This window comes from Mya arenaria, chromosome 12, assembly GCF_026914265.1.
Source record: "Mya arenaria isolate MELC-2E11 chromosome 12, ASM2691426v1".
Lineage (NCBI taxonomy): Eukaryota > Metazoa > Mollusca > Bivalvia > Myida > Myidae > Mya > Mya arenaria.
The window spans coordinates 18,133,413-18,155,655 of NC_069133.1; the positions used below are offsets into that span (position 1 = coordinate 18,133,413).

General features: G+C 35.6%; 1 protein-coding gene across 1 annotated transcript; it reads left to right on the top strand.

Moving 5' to 3' along the window:
* Positions 1 to 655: 655 nt before the first annotated feature.
* On the top strand, positions 656 to 20,278 carry LOC128210316 (uncharacterized). Its single transcript, XM_052914584.1, has 10 exons — positions 656 to 856; positions 1,673 to 1,846; positions 8,612 to 8,746; positions 10,212 to 10,352; positions 10,700 to 10,813; positions 15,064 to 15,162; positions 15,471 to 15,667; positions 17,455 to 17,725; positions 19,724 to 19,791; positions 19,926 to 20,278. The coding sequence occupies exons 1-9, from the start codon at positions 811 to 813 to the stop codon at positions 19,774 to 19,776; spliced, it is 1,230 nt and encodes a 409-aa protein (XP_052770544.1). The 5' UTR covers positions 656 to 810; the 3' UTR covers positions 19,777 to 19,791; positions 19,926 to 20,278.
* Positions 20,279 to 22,243: the final 1,965 nt, after the last annotated feature.

Genomic DNA, 22,243 nt, shown 5'->3' on the forward strand with positions numbered 1-22,243 from the left:
CCTAAGTGCCGGGTGAATGCGGTGGTTTTTGTCTTGGCGCAAAAAAAGCGGGAAATAGGCCTTACCTAGGGTCCCTTGGGTGCGGGGGCATTTGGCGGGAATTTTACCAGAAGTTCGTCCCGGGCTTGGCTGGACCGAAAGTCAAACTCCCCGCTCTTCCCCGGACCTGGGGGGGGGGGGCGTGGTTACATTTGACTGGTGCATTACTTCAACGTTAATGAAGTTTCGACCTGTACTTTGTTTGAATTTGTCAGCTGTACTTTGTGACATTACAGTGTTTTATCGTGTATTTTTATCATTAAATTGAAATTGATTCCCAGTGAAGTGTATTAATGCATTAATAATTATGATTTATGTAAATAAATATGACACTTTAAACCACCCATAGACATCCCAGGGTTTTTTAGAAGGAAAATTGCCGAGGTGCTCCGATTGTTTTTGACGCCACTGGGCTCACGAAATTCAAATATAATGTATGTACCGGGATATTTTCCCATGGGAGATTATCTTTAAACTTAAGTGTAGTCGTAAAAAGAATCTGTTTATTAAATTACCAAGTGCATGGATAAGGAAGTGCTTGAATATGTTCATGTGATAAATGATTCTCACACAGCAACGATAAAGATCATGAGTTGTATTCAATACTGGTCTTAATTGGATCTAAGAACGATGTAACTAATCGGATTGTTCGATACAAGTAACGGACCTTTACAGTGAATGGAGTCAATGATGTATGACCATAAAATTGACTAAATTTAGTTGCATATTGAATACCACCCCATATCGGTGAAATTTATATTTCATACGAACATGCTGTCACTGGTATTAATTTGCCTTTTGGCGATCAACAAAACTGGTAAGTTGTTACAATGCTTTAATTACTACCAAAAAAAAATTGTAGTATAAAAATAATAATTTTCTGCATGTATTGTTTGCTCCGAAGGAAGCAAAAAACTTGTGCAGTTTTATATAAAATTCTAAATAATAACTTTCAGTGATTTATGTTACTAATTGTTGTTGTAAGTATTATTGTTGTTGTTGCTATTGTTGTTATTGATATTATCATTAATTATTATTATTTTCGTTATTATTATTATTATTATTATTATTTTCGTTATTATTATTATTATTATTATTATTATTATTATTATTATTATTATTATTATTATTATTACAATTATTATCGTTATTATTATTATTACAATTATTATCGTTATTATTATTATTATTATTTTTATAATTATTATTATTATTTTTATCGTTATTATTATTATTATTATTATTATAATTATTATTATTATTATTATTATTATTATTATTATTATTATTATTATAATTATTATTATTATTATTATTAAAATAATCATTTTTATTATTATTATTATTATTATTATAAATTGTTATCCGTCGGCAGCCCTATGACATGTATCATTGGACACGTGTTGGTGTATCTCGGTCTTCTTTGAAGAGCACTTGTCCACGTGTTCATGCCCATTCCGAGCAATAATTAATGCAAATATTGTTTTTGGGATCGATTTCTATTGTATTGAAAAGTACGTAAGGAACCAGATAAATGTTTATCTACATTTAAGGGTAATTAACAAAAATCATATTTTTGTGAAAATGGCACTGTTAACCCATTTTCAGTCCTGTGACCGCGTGATAATTTCAGCTCTAGGACTGAGCGTTCCTGACTACGAGAGTATGTGGATTCCGATGCGTTCAGGGGACAGCGAGCAGGCGCGTGTCACCGTCAAACATGGGCTCGGGGAGACGCCCCTTCTAGTTGACGTCCAGGTCAAGGCCATGCACGAGCCTAACAAAGACTTCATATTCACTGGAATAGGTTTGATTTTGTCTATTTTTTCTGTTTTGTACGAATATTTCTGTGACAGTATAACCTATATTCGTGACAATTACTTATTCATTATTTATGATTTTAATTCAAACTTAATTATAAATAATGGTGATTTGACCCCATCCATGTAAATCATGATACCGATTTCTAGTTATTTCTTTGCCTGCAATACTATACAGGTACTTGAAAATAACACTTCACAGAGCCTTTATAACATGACCGTCGTAAAATGTATGCCAATAGTTGCACCAATAAAATACATAGGTACGATTGCCGATTAATTTCAGTAGCCAGATGTCAATCAAATAATATGGTCGCCAATATTATGATGGTTTATTGTTTATGTAATTGTCCAAGGTCAAAGTTACATTACGTACAGGGAAGTCGAACTAGTATGGATTGAAGAAAAACAAACACCGTTTGAATGAAAAACGGGCATTTATTAACATGCCATAAATGTTGATCAGTTATTAAAAAGGTAATTTAGAAAAGTTTTCCGAAAAACATTTGGGTGGACAAATATTATAAATAAATGAATGCACACTGTTGAATTATCCAATGGATTAACGACAAATTGCAGAAATTGTTTTTGCGACTAGTCAATTCAAAGCAAACATTCATTATTAAGTCATGCCTTTGCATACAACGTTCGCACCTTACTAAACACAAAAAGCCCGCGGTAACACACGCGTCCACGCAGATTCTAAATATAGTTTTCATACGTACCAAACATACCATACTCCATAGCAACAAACAAATTAGAAGTCATTTTTTCCAATCATACGTACAGAACTTATCTTTATAGCCATAACAACAAACAGTGTCAAGTTAATTTCTCAAATCATAAGTGCAATACATACCTTATGGCCAAAGCAACGAACAAGTGTCAAGTAAATTTCTCCAATCATGATTACAAACCATACCTTCCCGACCATAGCAACGAACATGTGTCAGGTAAATTTCACCAATCATTATTACAAAACTTACCTTCCCGGACATGGCAACGAACAAGTGTCCAGTTAATTTCCCCAATCGTAATTACCATACATACCTTTCCGACCATAGCAACGAACAAGTGTCAGGTAAATTTCACCAATCATTATTACAAAACATACCTTCCCGGACATGGCAACGAACAAGTGTCCAGTTCATTTCTCCAATCATAATTACCATACATAACTTCCCGGCCATAGCAACGAACAAATGTTTAGTTAATTTCCCCAATCATAACTATCATACATACCTTCCCGGCCATAGCAACGAAAAAGTGTCAAGTTTATTTCCCCAATCAAAATATACCATACAAACCTTCATGGACATAGCAACGAAAAAGTGTCAAGTTATTCCCCCAAGCATAATTACCATACAAACCTTAAGGGCCATAGCAACGAACAAGTTTCAAGTTAATTTCCCCAATCATTATAATCATACAAACCTTCAGGGCCAAAGCAAAGAACAAGTGTCATGTTTATATATATCACGAATCATAATTACCATACATACCTTCCCGGCCATAGCAACGAACATGTGTCAAGTTTATTTCTCCAATCAAAATAACCATGCAAACCTTCATGGCCATAGCAACGAACAAGTGTGAAGTTAATTTCCCAAATCACAATTACCGTACATACCTTAAGGGCCATAGCAACGAACAAGTGTCAAGTTAATTCCCCATACCATTATAACCATACACACCTTCAGGGCCATAGGAACGAACAAGTGTCATGTTTATATCACCAGTCATAATTACCATACATAACTTCCCGGCTATAGCAACGAACAAATGTTTAGTTAATTTCTCTAATCATAATTACCATACATACCTTCCCGGCCATCGCAACGAACAAGTGTAAAGTTTATTTCTCCAACCAAAATAACCATACAAACCTTCATGGCCATAGCAACGAACAAGTGTAAAGTTAATTTCCCAAATCATAATTACCATACATACTTTCCCGGCAGTAGCAAGGAAGAAGTGTGAAGTTAATTTCCCCAATCACAATTACCATACATACCTTCCCGGCCATAGCAACGAACAAGTGTCGAATTAATTTCCCCAATCATAATTACTAAACAAACCTTCCCAGTCATATCAACGAACAAGTGACAAGTTAATTTCTCCAATCATATTACCAAACATACCTTCCCATAGAGCAAAAGTTGTTGTATATACTTCGCAGGGATTCCCACCATGAACATAGTTTTAATATTGCAAGTAAAACTATAAGAAAGTATTTAACACAAACTATAAAAAACAACATAGAGTAAACATAGTTAAATCAGCTCAATAAATCTGACCCCAAAAGCTTTTGGATATATTTGAACGCTCGAAAGCTAACAACTGTTCTGCATCTTTTTATGCAATGTTTGATCATTTTAAAAATGTCGTCTCGGGCGATATAATTGAAGTTCATGCTGATATCAATACGGATACAAATGCGTTTGATATTATTCATTATTTGTGGAAGACTTAGAAGTATTTACAAAATAGAAACGATTGTGGTTTAGCCTTACGTGACATTTGTTTGATTTTCTTGTTATTTGCTGATGATATGGTTGTTCTTGGTGAAACCCCGGAAGACTTACAAATGTCGTTTGACCGTTTATACAATTATTGTAATACCTGGGGCTTAGAAGTCAATATTGCTTAAACAAAAATTGTAATTTTTGGAAAAAGAGGTGGTACAAAACGTAATGAAAAATGGGTGTATGCAAACGAAGATGTTGACATTGTAATTGATTTTAACTATCTAGGAGTAACTGTAAATTCTATTGGTAATTTTAGCCTTAATTCAGAAAACATTATATGGTAAAGGTTTAAAAGCAGTCAACACCTTGTTGTCAAATCTAAAAAATATGAATGTAAACCTAGGGTAGCTTTGCAATTATTTGATGCCTTTGTTTAATCTATTATTACATACGGGTGTGAAATTGATTGTTTCTTGTGAAGTCTACTCAGCTAGAGAAGATACATGTAAAATTTTGCAAAGCCGTACTAGGCGTTAGACAATCGTCTTCAAATGTTGCTGTATACGGTGAATTGGGTAGATATCCATTGTATATAAATAGATATGTACGTATTGTAAAATACTGACTCAAACTTAAGAAAAGTGATAATGTAATTACTCAATCTGTCATAGAAGACGCTATGTTCGATATTGATAACAATCAAGATAATTGGTTCAATAAGGTTACTTAAGAACCTTCTCACCCGGTATGGCTTCTATTATGTATGGTGTAATGATACACAGCTAAACGAAAACCAATTCATTTACATTTTTAAACAGCGTCTGATAGACGAATATTTACAACAATGGCATGGAAGAGTTAATGAAAATGGTGTTTTAACTGTTTATAGAGTACATAAAACTGTATTTGAGTTTGAATACTATTTAGACAATATTGTGTCAAGAAATCTTAGAATTGCTATCCCAAAAATTCGTATATGTTCGCATAATATAAGAATTCATACTGGCAGATATGATAGATTAGAGCGCCACTTACGTCTTTGTCAAGTATGTGATTCGAACGAAATAGAAGACAAATCTCATTTTATATTTAAGTGTACACCTAATGTCCAATTAAGACAAACTTATATTAAAGGTTATTATAGAATTAGACCTAGTATGTTTAAACTTGTGCAACTGCTTAATACACAGAACACATCTAAAACAATTATGTTAAGCAAATACATATCGGAAGCATTTAAGGTGCGTTCTACTTTATTAATAAATCTATAATTATAAGCCTTGATACACATATTTATCTCAAGCAGTAGTTTGCATTGTCAACATTTGTAGCTATGTGTTACCATTTATGTTTATATATACAATGCTAGTCTGTTTTAATGTTAGAAATTGATCAATTGAATATCCTTTGTTCCAACATATACTAGTATATAAAAAGCATTTGGTTATTGTATTGTATACTATTATAGTTTGATAGATTTGTGATTTACTATTCAAGTTCATCCTTAAACATAGATTGAATATAATATTGATTTAATATTTCACACTACACTGTATAATTGTAATTGTAATATATTTAATACGTATATGAAACACACAAACAACTGTATAGTTTACGTGTAATAAATTCTGTTCTGTTCTGTTCTGATATTAAAGCAGATGTAGATAACCACATGCTAGATAGCGAAATAAAACTTGAAGTAATTAAAAGTGCTGTTAGAAATTTTAAAAAATAACAAGGCATCTGGCAATGATAAGATTATAAATGAATACCTGAAACATTCTTTTGATATCATGAAGAGTGTGTATCTTAAGCTATTTAATATTGTCTTTAAAACTGCAACTTTACCAGAAAATTGGACAATTGGTGTTATTAACCCAATGTAAAAAAATAAGGGTGATATGTGTGATCCCGCTAATTATCGCCCAATAACACTGCTTAGTTGCTTTGGTAAGCTATTTACAACAGTTTTGAATAATAGATTATTAAAATTCATTGAAAAGTACGATATGTTAAGCGAATTTCAAACTGGTTTTAGACCAGCACATTCAACAGTCGATAACATGTTTGTTTTAAACATTCTTATAGAACACCTGTACACATCTCGCAACAAATTACTCTGCCTTTATTGACATAAAATGTGCCTTTAATTATATTAATAGAAACATGCTATGATTTAAACTATATGGACATAAGATAGAAGGAAACCTTTTAAATGTTGTAAGAAACATGTACGAACAAGCAAAAAAGCTGTGTAAAAGTAAATGAAACAAAGTCGGGCTATTTTTCTTGTTGAGTTGGAGTCCGACAAGGAGAAAAGTTATCTCCTTTACTATTTTCATTCTTTGTAAATGATTTGCATCAGTATTTTCTAAATAGTTTGGTTGTAAATGACATTGTTATTGATAAACATGAACATAATTTCAGATTAATTGATTTTTTATTAAGTTATTCGTACTCCTTTATGCTGACGATACTGTGATATTGTCTGAATCTGCTATAGATTTACAGAATGCACTATACCTTATTTATTGCTTGCAGTGGAATTTAACTGTTAATACCTCAAAAACTAAGGTTTTCATTTTCTCCAGAGGTAGATTCATTATACGTTTTCTTTATGTAATAATACTATAAATGTTGTTATGGAATATAAATATTAAGGTATTTCTTTATTAAAGTGGTTTTGGTAACAATTACATACTCCAAAAGGTTCAATTAAAATGTTTAAAATATATATATTAAATGTTAAAGTAGTACGCCAACATGTATGGTACATGGTGAAACGCGTTTAGCCTTGCAAATAGATATAGATTCATGAATGGTCAATTACTGGTCTAACTTTTCGTTCCATCTTGTCATAAACTCTCAATCTCAGTATACAACGTCACATTGTATTCTGCAAATATAAGAGCTAATGACTTCAAATGGATTAAACATGTTAAGAATATCTTCATCAAATATGGTATAATAAATTATTGGAAAAGCCACGAATTTCCAAATAAAAAAAATGGTTACAAAAGGGTGTTAAGCAGAAACTGTCTGATTTGTTTTTAAACGAATGGTACACTACTGTCTTCAAGTAAATGTGTAAATTATAGGTTGTTTAAAGAACGATTTGAATTTGAAAACTATCTTGTTAAAACACCGTCAAAATTGTTGAATTATATTATACGATTTAGAACAGGAAACAATCACTTTCCAGTTGAAGTTGGTAGTTGGAGGAATATAAATATAAATGACAGAAATTGCCATCGTTGTGTTTCTAATCGTATGGGTGATGAATTTCATTATTTGTTAGAATGTAGTTTTTTTCATTTAAGAAGTACGACGTTTTATTGATAACTTTAATTTTCGAACCCCAATTATTGTCATTTAAACGTGTTATGAAATTGAATCCATATTGTATTATGTTTTTAAAGTTGTGTAAATTCATGAAATATATCATTAGAAAAGTTAACTTTAGAATATAAGGTACTCCTCTTATTGCCATGATCTTAATTATTATATTATGGTTAAAGTTCAAAGCCTCTTTATGTGTATAATATATGTATTTTCACTGCAATTCTCATTTCAATAGTCTAATACAATTTCTGTTCTGTTCTGTTCTATCAATAGTTGGCCCAAAATCAATAGATGGCTCGATATATCATAACATTTCCCGAAATTTCGATATTTGCTACAATATATCAACATTTCCCCTCATATATCAACAGTTTCCCCGCTTTGTCAATAACTAGCTCGATCTGTCTTTCCTTATTAACCAATAGTTGATCCGATACGTCAATAGTTGGCCTGATTATCAATAGTTTGTCTGATATGCTATGTCAAAAGTTAACCTGATTATGTCAATACTTGGCCATTTATGTCAATAATTGGCCCGATATGTTACTAGTTGGTCAAATATGTCAATATTTGCTCCAATATAACATAAGTTATCCCAAAATGACAAAGTTTGCTCCGATTTGCCAAAAGTTTTCTTAATATGTCAATTATTGCCCATTTGCGTTGTATGTCAATAGGTGGTTCGATATGTTAATGCTTGCCTCAATACATTATATGTCAATAATTGCCCTACTTTGTCAAAATTTGCCCCGATATGCCAATAGTTGCATCAATATGTCAATAGTTGTGCCGATATGTAAAGACTTGCACCAATATGTAAAAAGCTACATCGATCTGTAAAAAGTTGGCCGCGACTGGCATGTCAACAAATGCCCTGAAATATATCTACTTTTACCAAAGTGTGTCATTTTAAACGCGTAATTTGTCTATTTCAACTTTCAGGTGGGCGTCCAAGGGACGACGACGAATCAGAGCCGTTTGGTGGCGTCATATACTATTACAATAACGAGAAAATTGTAGCAAGCGCTCCCATAAAAAATAGCAAACTTGGAAGGGACGGGTTTGCTATATATACAGGTAAACAAAGAGGGGCAAACGATGGAAAGGCCGAGATTATTATATCTACAGTCAAACAAAGAGGGTCTAGCGATGGGTGGGCCGGTTTGCTATGCATACAGGAACAAAAAGAAGGGCAAACAGAGGTAGGGCCGGACTCTGTATGTATACGGGTAAACAAAGAAGGGAAACAGAGGTAGGGCCGGACTCTGTATGTATACGGGTAAACAAAGAAGGGAAAACAGAGGTAGGGCCGGACTCTGTATGTATACGGGTAAACAAAGAAGGGCAAACAAAGGTAGGGCCAGACTCTGTGTGTATACGGGTAAACAAAGAAGGGCAAACAGAGGTAGGGCCGGACTCTGTGTGTATACGGGTAAACAAAGAAGGGAAAACAGAGGTAGGGCCGGACTCTGTATGTATACAGGTAAACAAAGAAGGGCAAACAGAGGTAGGGCCGGACTCTGTATGTATACGGGTAAACAAAGAGGGCCAAACAGTGGAAGGGCCAGACTCTGTGTGTATACGGGTAAACAAAGAAGGGAAAACAGAGGTAGGACCGGACTCTGTTTGTATACGGGTAAACAAAGAAGGGAAAACAGAGGTAGGGCCAGACTCTGTATGTATACGGGTAAACAAAGAGGGCCAAACAGTGGAAGGGCCAGACTCTGTGTGTATACGGGTAAACAAAGAAGGGAAAACAGAGGTAGGACCGGACTCTGTTTGTATACGGGTAAACAAAGAAGGGCAAACAGAGGTAGGGCCGGACTCTGTATGTATACGGGTAAACAAAGAAGGGAAACAGAGGTAGAGCCAGACTCTGTATGTATACGGGTAAACAAAGAAGGGAAAACAGAGGTAGGACCGGACTCTGTTTGTATACGGGTAAACAAAGAAGGGCAAACAGAGGTAGGGCCGGACTCTGTATGTATACGGGTAAACCAAGAAGGGAAAACAGAGGTAGAGCCGGACTCTGTGTGTATACGGGTAAACAAAGAAGGGCAAACAGAGGTAGGGCCGGACTCTGTATGTATACGGTTAAACAAAGAAGGGAAAACAGAGGTAGGGCCGGACTCTGTATGTATACAGGTAAACAAAGAACGGCAAACAGAGGTAGGGCCGGACTCTGTATGTATACGGGTAAACAAAGAGTGGCAAGCAGTGGAAGTGCTGGGTAAACGGGTAAACAAAGAGGGCCAAACAGTGGAAGGGCCGGTTTCGCTGGGTAAACGGGTAAACAAAGAGGGGCTAACAGTGGATCGAAAGGGCCGGGTTCGCTGGGTATACGGGTAAACAAAGAGGTGCAAACAGTTGAAAGGCCGAGTTCGCTATATATAAGGGTACACAAACAAGAGCGTATTTTATGACTGGTTTCTCCTTTATTGAAGTAAACTTGTACGATTTAGTACGGTAGTCAAAACGGTTAATCTGTGAGCGCGCAGCTTTAAACTAATAATAACGTGTGCCATCGAACGCTTTTTGTCAGAGAATGGCACGTATTTCTCGGGCCGGAACTCCCAAGAAGAAGACCATGTGCACGTGCGGTTCCGCGCGTGGCGAGCTGGTTCCCTGCCGACACCGGATATGAACAAAACGGCCGTCCCCGTCCGGGCTCGCTCCGCTGATCGTAAGTATAATACGTCACACATGCCGTTGGCATTAATATTTGTATTGAAAGAAAAATTCCCAAATACCAATTCATGATGTGATACGTTTACGATACTTACAGTCGTATTTAAAACCCACACACATTGTCATTAACATTTAGCATATGTGTTCGTTATTGTTAATTAGCTAGCTAAAAATCGGTATTTAATTTGTAATTTTCATTTATTTTATTTCTTACGATCTAATTTACGTTTTCTGAATGGTAATCTTGTATAATACATGTTTTTTAAATGTGACCACTACAATTGCTGAGCTTATAAAATTAATTAATATTATACTCTTATCAAGACCATAACATTTTTGCAGCGAGCGAGTTGTACGTTACGACAGCCCACGGACTTGATGCTTACCCGGCTCTGGTCCTGGTCAGAGCCAAACTCATAGACGGGCAAATGCCCGGCTACATGGCCGATAGCGTCGGTACGTATATACAGTTACATGGCCGATAGCGTCGGTACGTATATACAGTTACATGGTCGATAACGTCGGTACGTATATATAGTTACATGGTCGATAGCGTCGGTACGTATATACAGTTACATGGTCGATAACGTCGGTACGTATATACAGTTACATGGCCGATAGCGTCGGTACGTATATACAGTTACATGGTCGATAGCGTCGGTACGTATATACAGTTACATGGCCGATAGCGTCGGTACGTATATACAGTTACATGGTCGATAACGTCGGTACGTATATACAGTTACATGGCCGATAGCGTCGGTACGTATATACAGTTACATGGCCGATAGCGTCGGTACGTATATACAGTTACATGGTCGATAACGTCGGTACGTTTATATAGTTATATGGCCGATAGCGTCGGTACTTATATATATAGTTGCATGGCCGATAACATCTGTACGGATATATAGTTACAGGGCAGATAATGTCGGTATGTATATTCAGGTACATGACCGATAACGTTGGTACGTATATATAGTTACATGGCCGATAATGTCGGTACGCATATATAATTACATGGCCGATAGCGTCGGTACGTATATATAGTTACATGGCAGGCAACGTTGGTACGTATTAACAGTTACATGGCCGATAACGTCGGTACGTATATATAGTTACATGGCCGATAACGTCGGTACGTATATATAGTTACATGACCGATAACGTCGGTACGCATATATAGTTACATGGCCGATAGCGTTAGTACGTATATATAGTTACATGGCAGACAACGTCGGTACGTATTTACAGTTACATGGCCGATAACGTTGGTACGTATATATATATATATATATATATATATAAATGACCGATAACGTTGGAACGTATATACAGTTACATGACCGATAACGTCGGTACGTATATACAGTTACATGACCGATAACGTCGGTACGTATATATAGTTACATGGCAGACAACGTTGGTACGTATATACAGTTACATGGCAGACAACGTTGGTAAGTATATATAGTTACATGGCAGACAACGTTGGTACGTATATATAGTTACATGGCAGACAACGTTGGTACGTATATATATAGTTACATGGCAGACAACGTTGGTACGTATATACAGTTACATGGCAGACTACGTCGGTACGTATATACAGTTACATGGCAAACAACGTTGGTACGTATATACAGTTACATGGCAGACAACGTAGGTACGTATATACAGTTACATGGCAGACAACGTTGGTACGTATATATAGTTACATGGCAGACAACGTTGGTACGTATATACAGTTACATGGCAGACAACGTTGATACGTATATATAGTTACATGGCAGATAACGTTGGTACGTATACACAGTTACATGGCAGACAACGTTGGTACGTATATACAGTTACATGGCAGACAACGTTGGTACGTATATATAGTTACATGGCAGACAACGTTGGTACGTATATTTAGTTACTTGGCCGATAACGTCGGTACGTATATATAGTTACATGGCAGGCAACGTCGGTACGTATATACAGTTACATGGCAGACAACGTTGGTACGTATATACAGTTACATGGCAGACAACGTTGGTACGTTTATATAGTTACATGGCAGATAACGTTGGTACGTATATATAGTTACATGGCAGACAACGTTGGTACGTATATACAGTTACATGGCAGATAACGTTGGTACGTATATACAGTTACATGGCAGACAACGTTGGTACGTATATACAGTTACATGGCAGACAACGTTGGTACGTATATATAGTTACATGGCAGACAACGTTGGTACGTATATATAGTTACATGGCAGACAACGTCGGTACGTATATTACATGGCAGACAACGTTGGTACGTATATATAGTTACATGGCAGACAACGTTGGTACGTATATATAGTTACGTGGCAGACAACGTTGGTACGTATATATAGTTACGTGGCAGACAACGTTGGTACGTATATACAGTTACATGGCAGATAACGTTGGTACGTATATACAGTTACATGGCAGACAACGTTGGTACGTATATATAGTTACATGGCAGACAACGTTGGTACGTATACACAGTTACATGGCAGACAACGTTGGTACGTATATATAGTTACATGGCAGACAACGTTGGTACGTATATACAGTTACATGGCAGACAACGTTGGTACGTATATATAGTTACATGGCAGATAACGTTGGTACGTATATACAGTTACATGGCAGACAACGTTGATACGTATATATAGTTACATGGCAGACAACGTTGGTACGTATATACAGTTACATGGCAGACAACGTTGGTACGTATATATAGTTACATGGCAGACAACGTTGGTACGTATATATAGTTACTTGGCCGATAACGTCGGTACGTATATATAGTTACATGGCAGGCAACGTCGGTACGTATATATAGTTACATGGCAGACAACGTTGGTACGTATATACAGTTACATGGCAGACAACGTTGGTACGTTTATATAGTTACATGGCAGATAACGTTGGTACGTATATATAGTTACATGGCAGACAACGTTGGTACGTATATACAGTTACATGGCAGATAACGTTGGTACGTATATACAGTTACATGGCAGACAACGTTGGTACGTATATACAGTTACATGGCAGACAACGTTGATACGTATATATAGTTACATGGCAGACAACGTTGGTACGTATATATAGTTACATGGCAGACAACGTCGGTACGTATATTACATGGCAGACAACGTTGGTACGTATATATAGTTACATGGCAGACAACGTTGGTACGTATATATAGTTACGTGGCAGACAACGTTGGTACGTATATACAGTTACATGGCAGATAACGTTGGTACGTATATACAGTTACATGGCCGACAACGTTGGTACGTATATATAGTTACATGGCAGACAACGTTGGTACGTATACACAGTTACATGGCAGACAACGTTGGTACGTTTATATAGTTACATGGCCGATAAAGTTGGTACGTAAATGTTGTGGTGACTGCACCGAATTATCGAAATTATACAAAACAAGACCTAGTTAATCATAATCTCATTCGCGAGGGTTGTCCTGTATGGAACTATAAATGTGCACGTAATGTGGAATAAATAGCTTGCGTATTAAATATAATTATCGCGCCGAATAGAATAGCCAAACTGTCGAAGATTACGAGCATTCTCAAGACTGAAGTGGAAAAAATGAAAATCTTCATTTCAATGTAACTTTCCGTATAGTTGAGTAATTGTAATGTAATTTGCTGAATTATTATATTACCATTTGAAACTGACAATTATTTTTGTGATACAAACGGAATAAAGACGCCTCTTTGTAATTTAATAAAAGTGTTTTAATCTTAACCTGATCTCAGACTTATAACTGTTCGTAACACTGGCTTCTGATTCACCATCGCTTTAATTAATCCGCACGCTTCTTATTGTACGGTAAGAACTCTATTTTAAAGTTACCGTTCTTCTACTTCACATTTATTCCACTCCCATTCGGATTCGGAACACCTCGGCCCTTTTCAATGGAAAACAATCTTGGAAGCATATTGACGGTTTACAATGTCAGAATTCGTTATATTTTACTACGCTGCAAGAAGATCGCGTAGTAAAATAAATTTTGCAGTTAAACTGAATTTACTTAAGGCGCTCTCGTTTATTAATGCAATACTACACTTCACTGGCAATCAATTTCAACTTGGACACACAAAACAGACGTTTAGACACTCGAATTACGAATTACAAAGATAGTAATTTACGGAAACCGGATTGGCCATAGCATTGCTCCATGGTAGATGCCCTTTCTTCCTTCCCGTTTCCATGGAAACGAACTATTAAAATCCAATGAATGTTCGTGTAAATCCATTTGTACTTCATTTCATTTACGTTTTTATTGACGAACCATTCCTTTGCTATGGATATGACTTTAAAAGGCGTGAAACATATCTGTTCTAAACGACATATCGGGCCTACTATCGTAATAATAAGGCAAGAAACATATTTTGGCAATATATTGTAATGATTTTTTTTCATTCTAAAAGATGCAAATGAATTTTGCGACATGTGCGAACTCACGTTCTAAACGTGTACTTATATGCTCACTGTTTTCTCATATAAAAATCAATTTTATCGTGCTTTTAAACTAGTCAATTGAAACCTTATTATTTATACAAGCACTTGAATGACGTTGCGCACACAAAGTTTAACACTTAAACATACCCGCACTAGAAGCGTTTCGAAAACGTCTCACTTTTCCTGCAGGTGCGAGTTTCGTGTCATATCCGGATGATAACCCTGACAATGAATACTTCATACACGCCTTCAACGATCGTAACATCCGGGTGTGGGTCTCTGACACAGGTGCATATTTTTTTAGAGATTTCGAAATATGTTTTAACAAATATATACATTGACAAAACGTCGACAAAAAATTAGTTCACCTTTGAATATGTTTGTATCGAAAATGTATGTCGTTGAATGAACTAAAGTGTAATATTTTCTCGAAGTGTTGAACACTTAAATTGGCGCCTTTCCCCTTATATTGTACATCAGAGTTGCTGGTTTAGTTCTTGATTGCAAACTTACAATTATATTAAAAAAACACTCCTAGTGCTAGTACATTTTGTTTTGTTAATATACGCCTGCTGTTGTGTATTTCTGGTATACAGGCCTCCTTGCTGGCGGTTCAGACGGCTATGAAATATTCCCTCATTGCTCTTCTGGGATGCTTGAGATGTACGCGTGGGCTGCATCATCCCTTCAGCCGGCCATCACCGCCGCCATGGACCTGGGACCGGAAGTTGTTGACGAACAGCTGGAAATTCCGCTAACTTCCGGTCATGTAGATTCCTTTACCAGAGCATGGGTGGGTCTATGCTAGTATGAAAATATTCCCGTCATTGTCGTTGGTGCATCAGTTTTTTATATTTTATGTTTTCTTATAACAAAAGGGCGCTTTTCTGGTCACATCTCGTTGTGTGCTTGACCATGCTTGGGTCTAGACGAAAACGTGTTAAAATGCCGGGCCCGTATTCATTACAGTAACATCTTGAGTTTCGGTTTCAAATGCAAAACTCAAAACTACAATCAATATTACAATATCAAAATGGTTAAAATGCTGTATTTGTTACAAATCACGTCTTCAACATGCAGGCCACAACTTTTTAAATTGTTGTCATGACTTATTAACTTGAGGCCACAGCTTATTTACTTGTGGTCACAACTTGGTAACTTAAAGCCACAACTTAATAATTTGAGGCCACAACTTAGTAACTTGAGGCCACAACTTAAGAACTTGAGGCCACAACTTAGTAACTTGTGGTCACAACTTAGTAACTTGAGGCCACAACTTAATAACTTAAGGCCACAACTTAATAACTTGAGGCCACAACTTAGTAACTTGAGGCCACAACTTAAGAACTTGAGGCTACAACTTAGTAACTTGTGGTCACAACTTAGTAACTTGAGGCCACAACTTAGTAACTTGTAGTCACAACTTAGTAACTTGAGGCCACAACTTAGTAACTTGTGACCACAACTTAGTAACATGAGGCCACAACTTAGTAACTTGAGGCCACAACTCATTAACTTTAAGCTACAACATAGTAACTTGTGGCCACAACTTAGTAACTTGTGGCCACAACCTTTTTACTTGAGTCCACAACTTAGTTACTGGTGGCCACAACTTAGTACCTTGAGTCCACAACTAAGTAACTTGTGACCCAACTTAGTAACTTGTGACCACAACTTAGTAACTTGAGGCCACAACTCATTAACTTATAGCCACAACTTAGTAACTTGAGGCCACAAACTATTAACTTTAAGCTACAACTTAGAAACTTGTGGTCACAACTTAGAAACTTTTGGCCACAACCTTTTTACTTGAGTCCACAATTTAGTAACTGGTGGCCACAACTTGGTTATTTGAGTACACAACTAAGTAACTTGTGACCACAACTTATTAATTTTAAGCCAAAACTTAGTAATTTGAGTCTACAACTTAGTTAATTGAGGCCACAACTTAGTAATTTGAGTCCACAACTTAGTAACTTGAGAAAAAACTTATTAAATCGTGGCGACAACTTAGTAACTTGAGGCCACAACTTATTAATTTTAAGCCACAATTAAGTAACTTGAGTCTACAACTAAGTTAATTGTGGCCACAACTTTGTAATTTGATTCCACAACTTAATAAATTGAGGCCACAACTTATTAAATCGTGGCAACAACTTATTAAATCGTGGCCACAACTTAATAACGTGAGCCCACAGATTATTAAATAGTGGCCACAACTTAGTAACTTGAGGCCACAACTTAGTAACTTGTGGCCACGACTTAGATTAGCCAATTTAAACAGCCGTTTCATTTTTGCCGCTTTATGACAATAACACAGTTAGCACGCCTGATACTAAAACGCCATTTGTACACATAAGCTGTGGCCATAGGTTACTAAAATGTGGCCACAATATAAATAAAATGTTGCGGATGTCACCTATGTGCCACCATAGTGTAGCATTTAGAAATAACGTTTTCTAAGTCGGAGGCTTTAAAACTCAGATTCGACACGTTGATGATTATTGGCCAGGACGTCCCATTATAATATCATATCATCATCATGTATCGCAATTGTAACCATATGAGGTCATTTATCAGGTGGAAGCCGTTGACGGTCCAAACGTCGGCTACCGGTTCCCCGGAAGTGGCGCAATGGCATACAGCGCCACCGTTCTGGATCCGGTCTGTACATATGGAGGTTTGACGTACGCTTACACGCAAGAGGCCGTGCGCTTCTGGCGTCCAACTGACGTCATCAATGGTGGACTGGTATGCGTTGCCAGCGTGTTTGGTAACGGAAGGAATGCTCAACGCTCAGTAAACGGCCTTGCGATTGTGATGGTGTGGACGTCAGTGACACATCCAGAAGGTATGATGCATTATGTCGCGTAACGTAGTTGCGTGTAGACACTTTAAAGTGTCACGTAACATAAAAGTTACGTATGAAACACTTTAAAGTGATAGCCAAAAATCAATAGTAGAATTCAAAGTTTATTTGAGACAGAGGGCAAATACTTCATCATAATTAAATGTAGATGTACTTAGCTGGTGACAGTCGTGATAGCCGCTGGCTATTGGTCCAATTAGCTGGACAGTTCATGACTGTAGAATACGTTCTTTTTGTGTATGGCAAGAAATTAGATGTGCACAACTGTCACTAGCTAGACAAAAAGTGATATATATAGACGCATGATTATAATGTTAGGGAGTTGGGTTAGGCACGGCAAGGAGACCGGCCTTGGGTCCTTAATGGACGGCAGCTAGGATGTGGGATTACCTTAAATGTCATGCTGTATTATATACTGATTATTATACTTAGAAAGAACGGTGAACAATAAAGACTTAGAAGACTTGAACAGTTGTTGGTTGGTTACTGAACGAACTATCACGAAAGTTAAGTGAGCGTTGGCATTACGCGACAATTATTTGATTTATTACAGGAGCAATATGTATTTCTTAATAAAACGTACTACTGATACCCTGTTTATATGACAAACATTTGCACTATGGGTGGATTAAAATATACCCTCTGCAGATCATTTGCTCCTGTGGTATGTGTTTGTATAAATCCCATCACCAGCCATGGGGAAAATTTTGACCCGAGTGCAAATTTATCCAAGTGGGTATTTGATTTTATACGCACATATTTGCCTCTGGTTTAAACGGCGTATTAATTTCAAGTTTTAAAGAGAGCACACTTAGAAATCCAAAATAATGAAAGTATAATTGTAAAATAAATAAAGCTTTTAGCTTTCCTGTGGTAAGGTACTTTAAAATGAAACGAGAAATGAATACCTCGGGTGATATTCATGAAACTTCTTAAGTCATTTTCTAACTTAAGTCACTTTCCTAATTTAAGTATCTCTTCAGTCCTATGAAATAGAAAATAAAGAATTTCCAAAATACATTATTTCTATTGACCTTATTGAATAGAACATACTTTAATTTTAAGTATACTTATACATTTATTTTTATTTGAGTATGAGCATTTTAAGAAAGTTATTTAGTTTAGAAAATAACTTACGAAGTTTTATGAATATCCCCCCTCCAGGCCCCTATTTCTTGGAACGTCTGAAGTCCATTGATTATAACAGTATCAATATAAGCTCACTATTTTTGTTTGGTTTAATGTGATATATTCAACATTCTTCAGACATTTGAAACTTTAAAAGGAAATTAACTCTAGTATGATCACCATAAGCTAATTCTTTATTTACGGAAATCAATATAAAGTAAAAGATTTGGCTTAATGAAATAAGATACTTAAGCTTGTTAAGCTAAGAACGTTAGAGAACTTGCAGCCTTGGCCCGATTATCACAAAAATACTCAAGTCAAATTTTCATCTCAATCTGAACATATTTTACCACATAAAAGCATAGTGATTTTAAATCTTGCAATTTGTTATATTTTGTGAAAACGTATTTTCTCATAGAATTTTATGATAAAAAGATTTAGTCCATATTTCTAAGAAACTTAATTCCGCAGCAAAAAATATACTTGAGTAATTGTTAAAAAACGGGAAGTTTTACTTAAGTACATTTTTGGCTGTACAATATATTTTCCTTGGAATCTTGACCAATGGCATAAATCATCATATTACCTGATAGGATGCCTCTCCGAAGGTGTGAACTCAATTGTTATTTTTAATAAATTTGGATGCTTAATTTGGTCTTCTAACAAGTAAAATAATAATAGTATGGAAGTAATAATTGTTGACTTGAAATGATTGGAAAAAGTGCGTCTCTTAACCTTATTACATAACACTATTAACAGTATGTTTACGTACAAAAGAAAACATCAGCCTGTTATACCCTTGTTGAATTTAAAATTTAATGAATATATTTCTACATTTTTTCTTTGTTTCAGACACATTCCAGTGGGCTGACCCAGAAGAAAGATGTATCCGTATACAGCCGTGAGCGCTGGCTTTAATGGTGATCAGCCGGCATTTTATACTCTTACCAAAGGGCAATTTGCACATGGGATTGCTGATTTTTCATATTTCATATCGTCTGTATTTCACCAGTGAAATAAATCTAATCTTATTTTTCCTTTCTTTTTATTCCAGCGCCCGAAGGTGATCGTGAATTTTCCGGGAGGCGGTGTCCCCCTTTCGGCTTATCCTATGGGAATAATTTTTCAAATTTAAATTTTATATGATATCTTTTTAAATGAATGCATATGTAAAAGCGATAATAAATGACAAAATGACGAATGCTGCCTTAGACAGGACAAAGTCGCCGACAAAACTCCAGTAAATGCTGCAAATAGTGGACTTACAGATAACTGGATTTAATTATTTTTTCTAGACACTACTTTGTGGGTTTTAATTTTATGGTGACTTCCTTAAACATTCTTATTTTGAAATTTAAATGAATTAACAATTGTTTAAATGAAATGATTTTTTAAATAAATGTTTGCAATAAAATGTATGCATTAAACAAGTTTGTAAACATATATTTTTGTTCTAATATTTAAACAAATCAGTGGCCGTTAATGCATTTCGTCCAGTGTATTTAAGTCTTCTTCATAGGGAGTGCAAGCGCCCGCAGATCGAAGAAGCGTTATCAGACAACTTAACATCAATTCAATATTATCCAAGGGCAATAGTTATATGAGACTCTAGCATGGTTATATACCCACTTTATTTTTTTTCACTAATAATTTAATCCTAAATGGCACTGGGACTTGAACCGAAACTAGGCTTGCACGGGTGGTTTCGTCATGTAAACAGGAAAGCATTTTATGGCCAACACAATTCGCTAAACAGGGGCTTGTTTAATATGCTTGTTTAACAAAATTGTCAAATGTCATTTGCGCTCTACTGTCTACAAGTGTGTGTATATACCACGTGACAAATTACATCATACATGCTACGTCGGAAGGCAACATTTTAAGCAACATGAAGATTTAAATCAAAGATAACTTTTCTGTTACAACGCCATTTAAAATAAAACAAAGGGCAGTCTTAAAGAGCCCCACCTTCGTCTTATTACCGGAGTTTGATAAGGTGATTAGTTTCATCAAACACTTCCAGTGTGTGTATACCACGTGATATATTGCGTCATATATGCTACGTCGGAAGGCAACATTTTACTTTAGATGAAGTCTTAAATCAAAGATAACTTTTCTTTTACTACACCATTTTAAATAAAACAAAGGGCAGTCTATGCCACTTAAAGAACCACGCCTTCGTTTTATTACCGGAGATTGATATGGTGATTAGTTTCATCAAACACTTTGACAAACCTGTTTCCAAAATAATGTTTGGACAGTGCTCCGTCAGACGGCCGTATTGTGAAAAGGTTTGTCGAGGTGTTTTAAAAAACTAAACTTTCAATCAAACTCTGGTAAAAAAAACAAACAAAGGCGGGGCTCCGTAAGTGGCGTAAACTGAGCTATGTTTCATTTAAAATGGTGAAGAAATAGTGAAGTTATCTTTAATTTAAGTCTTCATTCGCAGCAAGATATTGCCTTCCGACGTAGCATTTATGACGTAATTTATCACGTGATATGCACACACTGGTCTACATACCAGCTGAATTGAAAAAAGAACGTGTCTGTTTTTAAAATAATAGTGATGGAATAGGAATATTTAATGTTAAACCAATAGTGATGGAATAGGAATACTTAATGTTAAACTAATAGTGATGTAATAGGAATACTTTGTGCTAAACTAAAAGTGATGGAATAGGAATACTTAATGTTAAACTTAATGTGATGGAATATTAATACTTAATGTTAAACCAATAGTGGTGGAATAGGAATACTTAATGTTGAACCAATAGTGATGGAATAGGAATACTTAATGTTAAACTAAAATGATGGAATAGGAATACTTAATGTTAAACCAATAGTGATGGAATAGGAATACTTACTGTTAAACTAATAGTGATGGAATAGGAATACTTAATGTTAAACTAAAAGTGATGGAATAGGAATACTTAATGGTAAACTGAAAGTGATGGAATAGGAATACTTTCTTACTACCAAATTTCACTTTCAAATTAGAATATTGGAAATTTAACTGCACTCGATTGTATTCATTGTATTTGTTTAATCGGAAATGACGTTATTTTTTATCTTCTCAGCGCTCTGTGAGAATATTCCAGTTTTTTTTTTTTACATTGCAACGGTCATTCGGAACACCTCGGTCATTTTCCATCGAAAATAACCTCGGATGTATGGCGGTACATCAGTAGAAGTAGTTCGTAAAAATTTAGATAATAGTTTTACTTATATTTTGTATTTCTAAGTTTAAATTGATTGTTGGTGAGGTATACATAATAAAGATTCCTCAGACTAAAGTCATAAAGTTTTACTGCTAAATTGAGATTACTACGCGATCTATTTGCTGTGTAGTTAAATGTATATATTTTTGACATT